Source organism: Myotis myotis, unplaced genomic scaffold, assembly GCF_014108235.1.
Source record: "Myotis myotis isolate mMyoMyo1 unplaced genomic scaffold, mMyoMyo1.p scaffold_m19_p_13, whole genome shotgun sequence".
NCBI lineage: Eukaryota > Metazoa > Chordata > Mammalia > Chiroptera > Vespertilionidae > Myotis > Myotis myotis.
In genome coordinates this window covers 31,442,049-31,460,348 of record NW_023416317.1, presented here as the reverse complement: position 1 = coordinate 31,460,348, position 18,300 = coordinate 31,442,049, and the positions used below count along the sequence as shown (strand labels likewise).

Here is an 18,300-nt window from a genome sequence, read left to right as displayed (position 1 = left end):
GATACAATGTATTATTTGTACAATGGAAAACATTAGTATATTCCTAAAAAAATCATGTAGAGTTTTTAACTAAAAAAAAACAAAACAAAAACCAAAAATGTTAAAAGGACAAAGAAAATGTCCCCTCCAAGGCAGTAATATAATTAGTTGTTACATTTATACCTAAAATATGTATTTTACATGTATAGGGACTCTGGTGGGAGTGAGGTTATATTATTTGTTTTGCATGTGAATCTGCATGATGTTTTTCAGCCCAAAAACAGAAAATTAAGTATAGCTTTTAAACTCCCAACTCCATCCATAAAGAAAAAAAGGGTAATGATTATACCTATACATTTTCCTGACTTATACTATTATTTTTAAATATATTTTGAATTATAGTTAACATACGGTATTATATTAGTTTCAGGTGTACAATACAATGATGCAGTATTTATCTATACTAATAAAAGGGTAATATGCTAACTAGACCGGACATCTTCTGGATGTCCTTCCGGACATCTTCTGGACGTCCTTCCGGACAAAGCTATGGTGGCTGGGCCAAGGCAGAGGCAGTTAGAGGTGATGAGGCCAGCAGGGGAGAGCAGTTAGGGGGATCAGGCTGGCAGGCAGGTGAGTGGTTAGGACAGCCGTGGGCAAACTACGGCCCGCGGGCTGGATCCGGCCCGTTTGAAATGAATAAAACTAAAAAAAAAAAAAAAGACCGTACCCTGTTATGTAATGATGTTTACTTTGAATTTATATTAGTTCACACAAACACTCCACCCATGCTTTTGTTCCGGCCCTCCGGTCCAGTTTAAGAACCCATTGTGGCCCTCAAGTCAAAAAGTTTGCCCACCCCTGGGTTAGGAGGTAGCAGTCCCAGATTGCGAGAGAGATGTCCAACTGCCGGCATTCGGACATCCCCCAAGGGGTCCTGGATTGGAGAGGGTGCAGACCGGGCTGAGGGATGCTCCCATGCATGAATTTCATGCACCGGGCCTCTACTATACAGTATTTGTATACCTTATGAAGTGATCCACAATAAGTCTAGTAACCATCTGTCCCTTACAAAGTTATTACAATATTAATAACTTTGCTGTTATTGCAACTATTCCCTATGCTGTACATTACACTCGCAAACATTTATAACTGGAATTTTGTACTTAATTACCTTCCCCTTTTCTGTTAATCCTCCCATTTACCTCCCCCTCTTGGAACCATCAGTTTGTTCTCTGTATCTATGAGAGTGTTTCTGTTTCATTTGTTTCACATTTTTCTTTTTAAAATCATGGTGTGTGTTTTTAATGTTTTTAAGAGGAAGGGAGAGGAACAGAGAGATAGAAACATCGATGATGAGAGGGAATCACTGATCAGCTGCCTCCTGCATGCCCTCTACAGGGGATCGAGCCTGCAACCCAGGCATGTACCCTGACTGGGAATCAAACCATGGCCTTCTGGTTCGTGGGTTGACACTCAACCACTGAGCTACACCAGACAGGCCACAAAACTTTATATTTAATCTCTTCATTAAGAGTAGTACATATTGCATTTGGGTGGTGAATTATCTTTCCTTTTTATCAAGTAATTTTTATTATTATTATCATTGATGTAGCTGATTTAAGAATTCAAAAAATATTCAATCCTATGAAATTGAAAAGCAGGGTTTTTACACTAACAGCAACATCATAGTCTTAGGAAACAAAAGGGTATTCCTCTTCCTTTAAACCTCAATTATCTAAGGCAAAAGATCCTAGTATTTGGGAGGGTTTGATACCCAGTCAGGGCACATGCCTGGGTTTGCGCTTGATCCCCAGTAGGAGGCGTGCAGGAGGCAGCCCATTAATGATTCTCTCTCATCATTGATGTTGCTATCTCTCGCTCCCTCTCCTTTCCTCTCTGAAATCAATAAAAATATATTTAAAAAAACAAGAAAACTGTATTTTAAAACCAAAGTTAAACCTGTTTTCCCCCACACCCTAAAACAAAGCTTTGCTTAATGTAGAAACTGGTGAAGAATTCCAGCTACGATTCAGAACTCCTGACTAAAGATTTTTTTAAAAAATATATTTTATTGATTTTTTACAGAGAGGGATAGAGAGTTAGAAACATTGATGAGAGAGAAACATCAATCAGCTGCCTCCTGCATACCCCCTACTGGGGATGTGCCTGCAACCAAGGTACATGCCCTTGACTGGAATCGAACCTGGGACCCTTGAGTCCACAGGCCGACACTCTATCCACTGAGCCAAACCGGTTAGGGCCTCCTGACTAAAGATTTTTATACCCTAAAAACAAGCACCCTATCAAAGAGTACAATTGGTCCTTACTGTCATTCAATACAGTAGCTGTGTGCTGGCCTAAAACTCCAATTCTGTTTTCTCTTTTTATATTATTTGAGAAAAATCAAAAACAAAAAAGCAACCCTTCTCCCTAAAGAAAGCTTCCAGGTTTTCTTTAGATGCTTTGCATATTTGTACTGTTTTACTTGAAATTGTAACTTCTTGACAATGTTAGAGAGGTTTTATTCTATTATGAAAGCTCTGAGGAACAGAGGCCTAGTTCCCCACTGCTATACAAGCTGAGCCCCTAGGGTCAGATCTAAGAGCCTAGATGCATTTCCCCACCCAAGCCTCTGGCTGGGAACAGCTATGGCAACAAGTTTTTATCCACTGTGACCTTGTGCAGCTGCTCCTAAAGGAAAACCTCCCTTCCTCATCATCACTCATATTTACTCTGCCTGTATGACAAGTGTCAGATAGGTTGTTTTTTTTCCCTGAGAGTGGTTGATTTTAAGTTAAGTTAAAACAAAGTCATTTGAAGATATGCACAATAGAAGACTTTAATTAACAGAAAAAAAGGCAAAAGACAACGTAAGTAAATTGTTCACCCACATCAAGTGAACACATTTAATCAAGACACTTGGTATATAAAAAAGGCACCCTATTATCAAATAGCTAACCTCGCTTCTGAAAAAGAAAAAAAGGTAATTAGATTTTAATTAACAAGAGAGGGTTTCTCCCCTTATCAAATCATTCTAATGTCAAGGATTTTAAATGAAAATATCAAGTTTTCAATACAGAAGTCTTAATTAATTTCAATTACTGAATGTAGTACGTTGAAAGATGGCCCCAAAGATATGTCCATATTCAAACCCCTGAGACTTGTAAATATTACCTTATTTGGCAAAAAAAAAAAAAGTGGTTAAGTTAAAGACCTTGAAAATAGAAGCTTATCCTAGCTTATGTAGCTGGGTCCTAAATACAATCATATCCATCATTATGAGAGGCAGAGAGAGCTTTGAGAGACAGAGGCATAGGGAGGAGAAAGTGATCTGAACATGCAGCAGGGGGAGGCAGCCCCAAACCAGGAAAGGGCAACTGCCCCCTGAAGGTGGGAGAGGTAAGGAGGGTTTGCCTCTGAGAGTTTCTGGAAGAAGCACAGCCCTGCCTGCCTCTGGATTTCACACATTTGGCTTCCAGAACTCAACTCTGAGAGAATAAATCTCTGTCACTGAAAACCACCAAGGTTGTTGTAATTCGTTACAGTGGCCACAGGACGCTAATCCACTGAGGGAAAGAGTGTGTTAAAAGAGTAATCCTTACAGCACACACACTTAGCAGTAGAAGTAAGAGGATAACGCGATACTATAAATAAAATGAGACACAATATATAATAATATAGTAAGCCCATTTTTTACAGTTGTAACTTTGAAACAAATTACTCTATTAAGATTTTACATGTAACACTAACAGATATCAGTGATCATTCAGTGTCTGCAGTTAACACAAAAATTATGATGGCAATTGCTTCTTTTCTAAAGTATGTTTTTATTGATTTTAGAGATAGAGAGAGAAATAACAATGATGAGATAGAATCATTGATCAGCTATATCCTGCACACCCTAGGGGATCAAGCCCCCAACCCAGGCATATACCCTGACCGGGAATCGAACCATGACCTCCTGGTTCATGGGTCAACTATTCAACCACTGAGGCACACCAGCCAGGCACAACTGTTTATTTTATTCCACAATCCCATTCTATCCCAAAATACTTCTTTATACCTACACTCTGAATGTTTCAAAAAGCTACTTTGTGACCAAAAATATATTTCCATAGTTCCCTGTACTTATACCTACCTTATCTGCAGTCTAAGCTAACCTCTGAATATTCACTACAATAAAGTCCAGTAAGAGACAGGAAAATAAATTCATCTTTCAAAACAGAATAAAAAGTGACAGAATTTAAAAATGGCTGCAAAACACCCATAAGTATATGTGACTTCTGAAACCGAACATCACTAAGTATAAAGAATCCCACTACCTGATCTGCTCCAGTGGGCAGACCACCCAGAAGCTGACAGAGGGAAAGAGTGACATCTGAGGAATTGTAAATTACACAGGTCATAATACTTAGGTCATTTTAAAAAAGAAAACAGTAAATTTTTGTGATCTTGGAACCACCTAGTCATTCTGAGACTTCAATGAGAAAATAAAAATAATATTGTAACCTCACTAAGCCTCAATGTTGTCACCTTTAATACTGAGATAATAGTAGTTAGTTAGCTACCCCATAGTGTTAACAGTGCTCCTCATGTGGTTATTGTGAGATGCCACACAACGATGGACCATAGTTTGGGTCACAGCTTCTCTCTGTAAACTGGCTGGCTGAGCTAACTACACTTGCTTTCTCAATGAGAAATTTCAGGGAAAAGTTACTAGGTTTCATTAATAATAATAATAGTAATTATTATTATTATTTTAAAACAGAAAGCCTTGTTTCCATTTTGTTGAAATCTGGGCCCCAGCACTTACCACATCACTAGCGCTGGAGAACTCATTATTAACCAGACTTTCCAGAGCCATCCACCGAACTGGCCTGTTTTCGTTGTCCCCCAGACAGTGGTAGTCCATGGGGAACAAGTCTCTGGAGAGGGCATTGTCTGTGATCTTAACTTGAAGTGTGTCATCAATGCTGAAAAGTAAAAATACAAATATCAAATGCAATCAGAGTATTTAAAAAATATAGGTCACAGTTACTCTTAAATACAACGTAATTCCCACTGTGATTTCTGGAAAGAACCCCAAATCCAAGGAACACTAAACATCGGCTGACAGTGATGAGCCCGTGGCACCTACACACAGTTCCTAGCAGCCAGGTCTTTGTGGATGACTTCCCTTCTGGCCAGATAGCTCATTCCACAGGCAATCTGAATAGCCATGTGTACCAGGTCTTGCTGAGAAATTGCCTGTGGGAACAGAAAATGACAATGTTTGCAGTTAGCACAAAAAATATGATGGCAGCTGCTTATTTTATTCCATAATCCCACTCCATCCCAAAATACTTTTAATACTTACACGCTGTTTGTTTTGTTTAAAGCTACTTTTTGACTAAGAATACATTCCTTGTCCTTCTATCTACTATGGTCCTCACTCTGTAAAATAATTTACCATTTCCTTCTCTCATCTGTTAGGTATATAGCTCCCCAGCATCCAGCACACAGAGCAGCTAGCGCTCGTAAGTGTCTGCTCAATGCTGAACACACAAGGTAACATTTCAGATGCTTATTACTCAATAACCAGTTCTTTTCTCCTCAAATAGTTTTTAGTAGGAGATTATCCCCTAGGGCCATTTTCAAACGACTACAAGCCTACAGCTCTCTCCACGCTGGGGTGTTCCCTGGAGCCAGGATGCCACTTCTGTGGGCAGAGGAATGACTTTCCTCCCTAAGTGATGCTGGGGCTTCAGCCTCCAACCACTGGTTAGGAACCAGCTTTAATCCTGTCCGTTGACAAAGCATGTCAAACATATTAAGCCAAATACTCAATGCAGCCTCTGAATCCATGTTCTCCTGGCAACCGTAGTAAGGACATTATTATAACATCTTGAAACAAACTTAATGGGGCTACAAGATACAGTGGCAGCAAACACCTACTAGGTTTTGGCACCACTACCATCACGATGCGTTTGCAATGTGACTAATGCTTCACAGCTATGGCACAAGCAGTGCAGAGAAAGAAATGCTTAGATGACTAACATCGTACAGCCATGAAATGACTGGGAGGGTGTTACAGAGATTTGGAGGTGATTCTAAATAAACACACAATGGGTAGACAAGGAAAAACTTCAGCATCAGCAAAGTATACACCTTTAGGCAGGAATCATAAAGCAATCTTCCTCTAGACCAGCAGTTCTCAACCCGTGGGTCGCGACCCCTTTGGGGGTCGAACGACCCTTTCACAGGGGTCGCCTAAGACCATCGGAAAACACATATATAATTACATATTGTTTTTGTGATTAATCACTATGCTTTAATTATGTTCAATTTGTAACAATGAAAATATATCCTGCATATCAGATATTTACATTAGGATTCATAACAGTAGCAAAATTACATTATGAAGTAGCAACGAAAATAATTTTATGGTTGGGGGTCACCACAACATGAGGAACTGTATTAAAGGGTCGCGACATTAGGAAGGTTGAGAACCACTGCTCTAGACCAACAGGTTATACCTTCTGATTCACTTTTTCTTTTTGCAGGCCTTCACACAGAGTATAGTTAAGAATATAAACATCTGCTTTCAAAGACAATATCAGAAACTACTGGTAAATAACTGGTACTTGGCAAATTTTCTCACCTGAGGATTATTGGCCTCTACTAATTTGCACTGCCGTAAAAACAATTTTAGATTCCCCCAATTCATGTAAGGCAATATCACCATGGGCTTTTCTCCTTCTTCTATACACACATGAGTAATAGGAAGAAGATTTCTATAAAATAATCAGAAATCAGGCGAAACACAAGTGAAACTTAAAACTTCAGGAGCTTACTTGGAATAAGCAGCAATACAATAAAGAAAACCTAAAATAAAATAAGAATTATCTCTAACATATGTACTTAGAAACATGATTACCATTAAAAACATAAAATTATAAATGCTCCTTTAAAGTAGACTTTAACATTTCCCATAGATGCACTCTCTCGATGGGGAAAGTTATAAACTCAAAGCTGCTTCCTATGGACTGAATTCTCTGGAGACACATCTGGCCACACTCCCTCTTTACTCTAAAGGATAATTAGAGACAAATGTTTGACTATGAGAATATTATGATAATATCCGATTCTGTCCATCATCACACTTTAAAAAAAGGCCTGATGCAGACGGTGGACAAGAATATGACAATCAAGAAGGCCTTTCAGAGGCTGAAACTGTCGCAAAAGCCAAGACGGTCTTAGCTGGTCGCATGGTATTTAGAATCCAATTTCCAAAACCATAATTTACCATTAACTGTCTGTGCGACCATCTCTTTTGGCATTAGTTTCCATACCTCTAACATAGGAATCCCACCAACCATAAGACGTTGCTGTAACGTGCAAAATTAAGCATGTGGTAAACAATCCTTTTCCTTTTTTCATTTCTATGGCACAATAAATACATTTCACCCTACTGCCTAATTGGTATCTGGAAATAACCGTTAATTTTTCCCACAGTTATGTGACTTTTTATATAATTACCTTATCTTCCCCACTAAGCTGAAAACTCCTAGAAGGCAAAAACTAACACGGACTCTTATTTTTACACCTAATGCCTCATATTTTATATCACAGAAAGCATTTAATAGTTGATAAACACAGAAATAATATAGCTTTAAAAACATTCCTGTTCCTTAACTGAGCATAATCTGCTTCCAAACATGTTTAATAAGGAAAAACGCTACAAGAGCAAGGACAATTACTATTAATTGCAAAAAGTTGCAAACCACTTGAATGTCCAACAAGTAAGGAAAGAAGAGCTGTTACGAGAACATGAGTAAAAGCTGACCTCGTAGGAAAGCAAGACACAAAAGTCACCTGTTTGCAGGATAATTACAGTCATGGGGGGGTGAGAGAGGGATAAAACTGCACAGAAAGATGCCACGATTAAGGAGTTGTTGTGTTGAGTTGTGGGACTCTGGATCAGTTCTAACTTGCTTTTCTGCACTTCCTAAACTGTCTCAACTGAGCATACGTGTTTCTCTTTTAAACCCACCATCATATTGTGGCCTGACCATTGGTGTGCATGTGAAAGCTGTGGGCTCCCCTTGTGTGTGCAGGAGTTCCCAGAGGGGAAGCACTAGCTCGAGGAGCTGGGGAAATGTGGGCTCAGATAAGTAAACCTGTATGAGGTAACCTCTCCGTAAGGCTTCTGCTTGCACTGCAGCCTGAGAGTGGCAGTGACGATGAGTCCCACTTCACAGGCAGAAGTGAAGAGAGAGGTTAGGTAATGTCAAGGTCAAAAAGCAAGTACACAAAGAATAAAAAGCAAATCTTCATCTGATTCCAAAACCCTCACACTTTCCCCGGGATATTTCCTCCCAGGGGAACAAAAGGGAGCACAGGGGAGATGAAAACTCCTGGAAGTCCCATGCACACTAAAGCGACTACAGCAAGTTTGCCCTCAGGATTAAGGGAGGATTTCAGGGGGGATGTGAAGAGGTGCCCAAGCTCTTTACTACCACCTCCCCCAAAATTATTCCTCTGCTCCTTTCCTCATGACTGAAATTCCCTGAGCAGAGTTTAAGGCATTTATCCAGGCACAGCAAGTTTGCTAGAGGAGATCACATCATTTTTCTATCATCAGAGGATTAAAATCCCCTCTGGGAAAGGTAACAAGCGGCATGAAAATGTCTCAAGGTACAAACGGCTGCTCTTCATTCCACCCATTTCATAAAGTAAAGGGGGACAAGGAGGAAGGTCTGGGATCTAAGAAGAGTGGAGGAGAGCAGAAGCGGGTGCCTAGAGAAGAACACGGTGGAAGAAGGGTGGGTTCTGTGGGAACTTAGGCGAGAACTGCATCCAGCTTTCAGTCTTGCTGAGTGTCCTTGCAGAGTCAGAGCTGGAAGGCAGCGATGCTCAGCCTTCTCATCTCGCGGCACACATAAAGTACTAAAATTCCACGGCACCCCCCAAAAAACACTTTTTGCTGATCTGACCAAAAAAAAGTGTACTTTTGATTCATTCACACCAACGGCTATTGTGTTGGCTCAGAAGGTAAAAGCTTTTGGTCATAGCTCTATGAAGAAGACTAATATCAAGCTTTTAAAAAAGCTCTTTGCCCTGGCCGGTGTGGCTCGGTTGGCTGGGTGTCATCCCGTGCACCAAAACGTTGCTGGTTTGATTCCCAGTCAGGGCATATGCCCAGATTTCAGGTTTGATCCCGGCAGGGGGCATTCCGGAGGCAGCTGATCATGTTCTACTCTTATACCAATGTTTTTCTTTCTCTTTCCCTCTCTCTAAAAATCAATAAAACATATATTTTAAAAGCTCTTCATATAGAACTACAAGTATCTTTTTAAAAATCATACTATGACTGCCCTAGCCAGTTTGGCTCAGTAGATAGAGCGCTGGCCTGCGGACCGAAGGGTCCTGGGTTCGGTTCCAGTCAAGGGCACGTACCTTAGTTGCAGGCTCCTCCCTGGCCCAGGCCCTGGTCGAGGCTCTTGCAAGAGGCAACCAATCAATGTGTTTCTCTCACATCAATGTTTCTCTCTGTCTTTCCCTCTCTCTTCTACTCTCCCTAAAAAAATCAATGGAAAAATATCCTCGGGTGAGGATTAACAACAACAACAACAACGAAAATCATACTATGACCTAACAAGAGATTGGTTAAATGAAATGTGGTAGTACACTGATTTAATGAACTACTAAGTAGCCTTTTTAAATGTGGTCATGAATTTATAGTGACTGACATGAAAAGTTAGATGTTGTTTTGTTATACCAAGAAGCATGTTAACCTTGCTAAGGATAATAACAGTGTATGATTATATAGAAAGATATTCTTTTAAATGAATCAAAAGTGTTAAGATGTCCAATTTACTTTAAAATACTTCCACACTCACAAATATCTACCATCTATCTACCTAGAGCTAATACATGCCGACGGGCGCTGACCCCCCTCGCGGGGGGGATGCGTGCATTTATCCTCCTCTCCTACTTGGATAACTGTGGTAATTCTAGAGCTAATACCATCTATCTAGACAGATGTTACACATACACTTAAATGTGCACATGCAAATAAAAATGGCAAGATGTTAATAACTAACAATGAATAAAAACTTTTCGTGTTTATTATTCTTGACTTCAGCATTCTCTAGGTTCAAAAATTTCATAAAGTTTTTTAGCACATGTATTATCATTATTCTATTTTTAAAGGGAAATATGCACATAAATATGTATAAACTCTCCAATGCTTAGCTATGATTATCCAGATGTGGGCTTATATGCTCTTGTATAGACTTGATTGCATTTTTAAATTTTATGCTATGAACATGCCTTTTCCTTTTATACTCAGAAAAAACCCAAACTATCCAAAAAGACACTATTCAATTCAGAACACATCACAATGTTCTTAAAATGAAGATGTGAAGTACAGTGCCACCATGCTTAACAAGTGCTGGCGGCTTTTCCTCTCACCTGTGATGAAGGCCTCGCAGCTTACAACTTTCAGTGAGCATCATTGTCACCTGAATTTCAGAAGCTTGATCTACATCAAGAAAAAGACATTATTTTGAATGACAATACTGTATATACATATGACATTACTATTCTCTGCTTTTAGTAAATAACTGTCTCAAGTAAATTTAAATAGGTCTTGCTTAAAATTCTATTGCAGTAGGTAGTGTCTTGTTGAATAGGTCAACACTAACAGAAGTCATTAAAGATAAACCTGACTACATAAAACTTAGAAATTAAGGTTCTATAAACAAAGTAGAGAAGTTAATAACAGATTGGAAGAATATCTGCAACACATAAGGCACACAAAGGGCTAATTTCCTTTTCCTTTCTGTCCCTCTTCTTTAAAGAGCTTATACAAATCAATAAGAAAAAACAATTAAAGAGAAGGCATTTCTCCACTCTTTGAAAAGAACATTTCCAATAAGCAAAAAGTGTATTTTCATAAAATTAAAAATGAGTGTCATTTTTTAAAAAAAGGTCTTAGATGCCAAAAACATGAGGATATCCCTAAAAACACTTTCAAAGAAACCATAAAAATAGTTTTTACTGTCAACAGTAAAAATAGTAATAACAACAGTAAAAACAGTAATAATAATTTATAAAGCTTCTGACCAATGCAATATTAGAGGGAGGAGAAGATATAAAGATTGGCAAAGCCAAGATCCACATCCCAGCCCTACCTAGTAAAATGCAAAACCAACAGTAAAATCTGGACCACTGAGCTCAGACACTAGGATTACATGTCACATTCACTCCTTACAGCTGATAAATTGCAAATTTCATTTACTTCCAACTCTAACAGATGTTTAATTTACTTCCCTCTCCCACGACTTGTTATTAGTGTCCCTTTCCAGGGAGCTTCACTTAGTTAAGACTTTTGTCGGAATGTCAAATATGCGGACAAAAAGCCAAGGATGTGGAACACTTGGTACTTCTTTGGAAACGGTGATCCACACCAATGTCCAGTGAAATAAACTCTAGTTGTCTAAAAACTGCTAAACATTTAGGATCACTCAGTAAACGACAGGCTGTGCCTTATTATTAGTCTTTCTGTAATCTAAATAATTTTTAACAAAATTATAGCCAGACTATTTGGGGGCTGGCAGGATGTTTTTAGGATCAAAAACTAGTAATCATTGGAGGGCCACACCAGTTGGTAAGCGAATACCACTTTCCCATTAACCGGTACAGAGACCCAAACAGAACAAAAGGTAATTTCAGGATGTGTCATTTTATGCATAGTATTTTTCCAGTTCTTAACTTTGATATAAACATGTTCTATTAAGTAAGAGATACCTGAACTGGATGATGATCTAAGAAAACATTGTATTGGAGGAAAAATAATTTTACCCACTTATTAAGAAAAAAATAATTTTTCTGGATCCCTTTTCCAGTCTAGTCCTAGTCTTTCAATTTTAAATACTGAAAGATCTATTTTCAAGATGGATATGTTTGAAAAGAATATCATAAAATAATTCACATTGTAAAAGCTATGAGAGAACAAAATGATATAAAAAAAACATTCACAAAAGATTAGCTATTAAATAAGAACTTAACACACAAAAAAACTCAAATTAATTCAGTTATTTTATTAAATTCAATCTCATAATCCTGTGTGAAATATTCAGATTCCTGACTTTAATCTCTAGAAATTTATAATGGAATATCTATTAAGTGTCTTTGCAAAACTATGAATTTTTTAAGCCAAAGTTTGCCCTAAGGTAAAGGTCAATGATCATTTCAAAACATACTATTTTTGCATTTAAGCTGCACTTCTAATTGTGTGGCATGTAACAAAGCATAGAGATTTGTGAAAGTACTTTCAGTTATATATAGGCTTAATTAAGAAATAAACATAACATTGTAAAAAAATAAATATCAGAGAAAATCATGTGAAGTTATCTAACAATTTGGAGGCGAGGGCTGTGGTCAAAGCACTTCCTCTTTGTTTCCAAGCAAATCATGACCATATATTGGCTAAGGACTCACTGTGCTTTCTTCTGTTTCCGCCTGGCTCAAAGAGAACATTGCCATCACAGTGGTTAGGCGTAGAACCAAGCAAGTGACTCCAATTCAAGTGTATACGGAAAGAGAAGCCTTATCTTGTGAAACAGTCCCAGCATCCACATTGTGTTTCCTTATCACTATTATTTCCTTCTTTCTCCCCTTCCAACCCTACATCAACCCAATTCTGTACAGAAATCTCTTTTGTTAATTCAAGATTCATTCAGGACAAATTAATAACAGCCCAGGCTAAACTGTCCAAATAATATTTATAAAGCCCAGAAGAAATACTAGAATTAAGGGGAAATGTTTCCTTAAAAAATGGGGAAAGTGTAACCAAAGGCAGTGGTTATTAAACTTAGAGTTCAGAGTTTATATTTATGAAGCGTACTATGTACACTATCCCTCAAAACTAGGCAGACAATCTGGTGGGGCCTGATTTAAATGTTAACCTTTAAAATTATTTTGGGGCTAGAAAAAGTGGGTGAATAATATAAGTACTGAACAATACACTGAGTTAAACCATTTACTTAGAAAAGATAAAAAGTGTGAGTGTGTGTCTGTACCACCCTTAAACAAGCAATTTTGCTAAATTCAAAGAAATCAAATCCCAAAGAATTTTTGTCAGATTAGTACAACCCAACTTTTTAGAAACAATAAACATGTTTCCATGAATCACTTTAAGTAAATTTAGAAATGTGTTCTTACAAACTAACTTTGTAAACTTCATAAAGTTGTCACCTCCTACTCATAAAATTGAATTGAATTTTGCCCTCAATTTCTGCATTCAAAATGCTAAATTTGTTTTTTCAAAATTATTATCTTATCATCTCAATCTATATCAGTGTCAGACACTAAGCACCTTATAAATGACCACATTTTTCTTTCTCTTAAATACTAAGAATTATTTAAGTTCTTAGAAACATCAATTATAAATAATTAAAATTCAAATGTTTTAAAGTCTTACTAGTATTTAATTTATATTAGGGAATAAGCCATATATAAATAATATTCTAATATATTCTGTTAGGAAATCTCTAACTAAAAAATTTACGTAAATCATGCCCTAGCAGTGTGACTCAGTTGATGGGGCACCATTCCATGCACTGAGGAGTGGCCAATTCGGTTCCCAGTCAGGGCGCATGCCCAGGTTTGGACTTGATCCCTGGTCGGGTTTGTGCAGGAGGCAGCTGCATGATCAATGTTTCACTCTCACATCGATATTTCTCTCACTGCCTCTTCCTTCCTCTCTAAAAAATTTCAATTAAAAAAAATCTTTTAAAATGTTGATATAAATCAATAATTGAAAAAGTAGGTATCACATTTCTCCAGGTGGTTAATATATTCATGAAAATATAAACTAGTATTACACCTTTTAGAAAACAATCTGGCAATATCGTTCAAAATTTTAAATGTAATACCTCTTGGGGCAGCCAAGTCCAACTACGGCTATACATGCAAAACTATAACAAGACATGCCCACACATGGCCACATGGATATGGATATTTTCTGCAGCATTATGTAGCAAAGGCAGGGGCAGTAGGAAGGAAATTCACATAAGGTACAGTGGGTCATCCCTTTTTAAAAAAATCATTACCTGAGGATATATTTCTATTGATTCTAGAGAGAGAGGAAAGGGAAGACAAAGAGAGAGAGAGAAAGAGAGAAGGAGAGAGAAACATTAATCGGTTGCCTGCTATATGTGCTCTGACTGGGAATCAAACCTACAACCCTTTGGAACATGGGACGATGCTCCAACCGACTGAGCCAGGGCTCATCTTTTTTCTTTATAGTGTTCAGTACCGGGCAGGTGGAGAGAGAGGAGGGAAAACTATTAACAATGTTGTTTTTCTAACTGAATTTATTGGGGTCACACTGGTTAATAAAATGATGTAAGTTTCAGGTGTATAATTCTATAACATATCATCTGTATACTGTACAATATATTCACCACCCCAAGTCAAGTCTCCTGTCAACATTTATCACCCCTATGCTCTCTTCTACTCCCCCTCACCACCTTTAACAATGTTTTTTTAAGGGTGAAAACCAAAGATTTTTAACTTAGGAAAACCACAATAGTATATGTAGCAATAATGAAGTCAAGTGGATGCAGTTTAACTAAAAGCCTGAGTAGTATCTAATAAATGTTTAAGGTCTTAATTTATTAGACTTCTATACCTTAATGAGAACTACCCAAAACTCCTTAACAGTCTCATATGAGCTAAATTAACATGGATTGATTTATAAAGGTCTGGCACACACTGAGAATTTAAGGCAGAATTTAGCTGGCATGGGCCACCTTAAACAGGAAAGCATTATGGAAATAGTATGGAAAAAATTCCTACCTTTAACTGTTTTTACAAATGCTTGCTTTTCTTTATTTGGATCTTTTTCATCTATTAAAATCCCATGGAAAATACGCCCAAAAGTACCTAAACGGGAAAGAAATGAGAGATCATAAAACAACCTTCATAAAATTATAAGTACAAAACTTTCTGCCACAATATAACTTAAACATAACAAGGGTGTATGTGATCAACAACATTACTATAGCCCTGGAGTAAGAAGACCCAAATCTTTGTTTTTTTAATGACTGTTAGAAGTTCTTTGTTACTATGAAATAATTTGCTTTCACCCTAGCTGATCTGGCTCAGTGGACAGAGCGTCAGCCTGCGGACTGAAGAGTCCCAGGTTTGATTCCAGTCAAGGGCACATGCCCAGGTTTCAGGCTCGATCCTCAGTAGGGGGCATGCAGGAGGCAGTCAATCAATGATTCTCTCTCATCATTGATGTTTCTATCTCTCTCCCTCTCCCTTTCTTTCTGAAATACATGAAAATATATTTTTTTAAAAAGAAATAATTTGCTTTCAGAAATACCAGATCTCACAAGTACATGAGAATTCTTTCTAAATTATCCTAAATAAACCAGTGATACAGCCAGGAGCACTGAAGCAGTGGGGTATCCACAGAGGCATCTGAATTTCTGGGCTTAGCCTCAACACAATGACAAAGGAGAGAAATGGACTATTCTCACACACTCAAAAACAGACACAAAAAATCTGCATCGGTTAATTACTATTTGCCACTGGGGACAGTTCAAGATCCCCAATTAGCTGTGATTGACCTATTGCATCCCAACCAACAGATAAATTCAAATGCCTCATGCATCCAAAATATTCCTAACCAAATTACAGAGGGGGGTGGCGGTGGCGGGGGGGGGGGGGGGTGTAACTCTGTATTTAACAACTTGGAGAGCTCAACAAAGTATTTATTAATTTCTGTCCTCCTCTTTCACCATCTCTCCAATCAATATCCTAAAACTCAAAGCAAAGACCAACAAGTGGGGAAGGAAAGGGTTCTAATATCTATCTAACACCTAAATGTGTTAGTTGATTTAATGTGCATCATTTCATTGTAACTAGCCTAAGAGTAGACCGGGTAGTCCAAATTTACAGAAGAGAAAATTGGACACAGAGTATATGAAGTGATTTCTCCAAGGTTGTAGGAATGGAACTGGAAGTTGGGTGTAACTCCAAAGCCCATGCACGCTCCTTCTGCTAGAACCCCACACTGTATGCCACAGAGAAAATTACTTAGACTATTTCAAAGAGGCCTACTAGGTTGTGATAATCTTTAAACAAGAACTAAACAGAAAGAAAATATACTTTAAAGGGAACAAGCATTAATATAAGTGCTTTAATATACTTGAAAATCAAGAATTACACCAAAGCCGTACTAAGTCGAATTAAAGATCTAAAGAAGGGAAAAATAAAATCAGTTTTAAAAAGGAAATAAATTATGCACTGCTTTCTATCCTTAGACATAAAATCAAGATCTTAAAATTTGAAACAAAAAATGTGTTAGTGCTAACATTAAATCTTCTGTGCAAACCTGATTTTGAGATAATAAATACCTTCTTGGAGTACATCTTTTAGAGTTATCCTCTCCCTGGAGATTGCTATATCCTTCACCTTAGCTTTGGCCTCCAAAAGAGTGACACTTCTTAAGTCGTTCTTCTCTATTCGCAGGGTAGGATAACCTGAGGAGCCAACAAAGCCAAACCAAGAAATATAAATACCCTTAGTATGGCATCACGGTCAAGTAGGTCGGTTAGGAACTCAGGATTCAAGTCACAGGAATGAATGAATGTGCACATACACGAACAGGGGAAATCATTTATGTAGGCCATACTTAATTTTAAAGAAAAACTTTCCCACCTACCTCAAAATCTCAAAATGAAGGATTAAAATAAGAAACACTAAAAATAATATTACCATTACTGCCACTTCAATTGCCTTTCAGCCAAATGAAACAAACTTTGATTCATGGAATTCAATTTAAACCATCTTATAGACTGTTTGCTTCCCAAAAGATTTTCTAATATAGTCTCCTAACAAAAGAACTTTTCAAAGGAAGAGATGTTTGTAAAAATGTCTAACAAAATGTGTACTCAGTTTAATCATTCTGATATCCATAGAGCCTAGTCCTACCGTTGTGAGATTCATATTTGTTTTTCAGTACCCTTAACTCTCACTCATTTTTTAATATGACAGCAAAAAAAAATTCTAGCCATAATTAAAATTTTCATGCCCCCTCTCCCCCCAAAAAATTAGAATAAAAGGTAGATCCAGTGTTAGCAGGGGGAAATTGGAATGGTATCTCCAATGGTTTGTTTGCTTTGGAAGAGACTGGGAAGAAAATCCCAAGTATTAGTGGACCTAGATAGTGGTCATCAATAGCTGCTAGAAGAATGACATGCAAGGCTTTGGGGAACTTCATGATGGATGGATTAGCCTGACAACCCGATTGCACTATCAGCAGTTTGACCAAGACATGCCTAGTTGTGAGTATCTGTATCTGTTTAATCCTGCCTGGAATTCTCTGAGTTTCTTGGTCTTGTGGTCTGTTGGGTTTTGTTATTTTGGAAAACTCTTGGCCATTATGTCTTCAAATATTTTTTTCTGCTCCTTTTTCTTTTCTTTTTTTAATTTATAAACAAATGTATTTCCATTGAGTTTTTTCAAAAAGTATTCGTCTTATCATATATAATAAATAATCTATCTACTTAAGGTTATAGCCATAAAAAAAGGAAATTTTTTATTGATGGTAACTAAAAAAGTATTTTAATAAATAAATGTATTCCCACTGACTTTTTTAAAAAGCATTTTGCTTTTAGCTTATACAATAATTGAATTATCTGCCTCTTTAAGGTTATATCCACAATCACAAATTGACTTCCAAGAGCAAAGCTTGACATTTGAACATTAAAAGCAATGTTTTGTTTATGCTGAATAGTCTGGACTACGTTCACATTCATCATGTTTCCTGAAGAGCATATATTTCTTTCTTTTGTTGGTGGTGATGGCAATTACTGTTAAGATTTCTTTTAAATTTATTTTCATCTAGAGTGCCCCCTCTACCTTCCCCCCACTTTTATTCTTGCCACGATCTTATTAAAGAAACCTGGTCAGTTATTCCAAAGAATATCTGGCATCTGCCTTTTCGAATATCATTTAACTTCTGTATTTCTTGTAAATTGTAAATCAGTTCTATCACCTTCATCAGACCTGGCAGATCCAGGTAACTCTTGAGGGTGGGAGGAGAAATAAGCCCAGGGCCAGTGCGTCACAACCGTGAATACAAAGCATCTGTTTGTCCTGCTTTTTGTGATGCTGGATTCATGAGTGGATTCAGGTGTGACAATCTGATCCCTCAAATGGTAAAGTTCCCATTTCCCTTTGTTCACAGGGATTTAAATATTGATGAACTTTTCCTGAATCAAACATTTTATTGGGATTACAAATATAATTTCTAAC

The 18,300-nt window shown here is 37.5% G+C and overlaps 1 protein-coding gene across 4 annotated transcripts in view; it reads right to left on the bottom strand.

Moving 5' to 3' along the window:
- The window catches only part of RYK (receptor like tyrosine kinase), a 90,659-nt gene that overhangs the window by 15,362 nt on the left and 56,997 nt on the right, over window positions 1-18,300 (bottom strand). For 2 of the 4 annotated variants that reach the window (XM_036332542.1, XM_036332546.1), the window contains 6 exons: window positions 16,398-16,532; window positions 14,830-14,916; window positions 10,438-10,507; window positions 6,623-6,755; window positions 5,120-5,229; window positions 4,796-4,955 (listed from right to left, as the gene is read on the bottom strand). In XM_036332542.1, coding sequence (XP_036188435.1) covers window positions 4,796-4,955; window positions 5,120-5,229; window positions 6,623-6,755; window positions 10,438-10,507; window positions 14,830-14,916; window positions 16,398-16,532 — 695 coding nt within the window. The remainder of the gene's footprint in view (window positions 1-4,795; window positions 4,956-5,119; window positions 5,230-6,622; window positions 6,756-10,437; window positions 10,508-14,829; window positions 14,917-16,397; window positions 16,533-18,300) is intronic. The other 2 variants (XM_036332543.1, XM_036332545.1) reach the window with 2 other exon arrangements.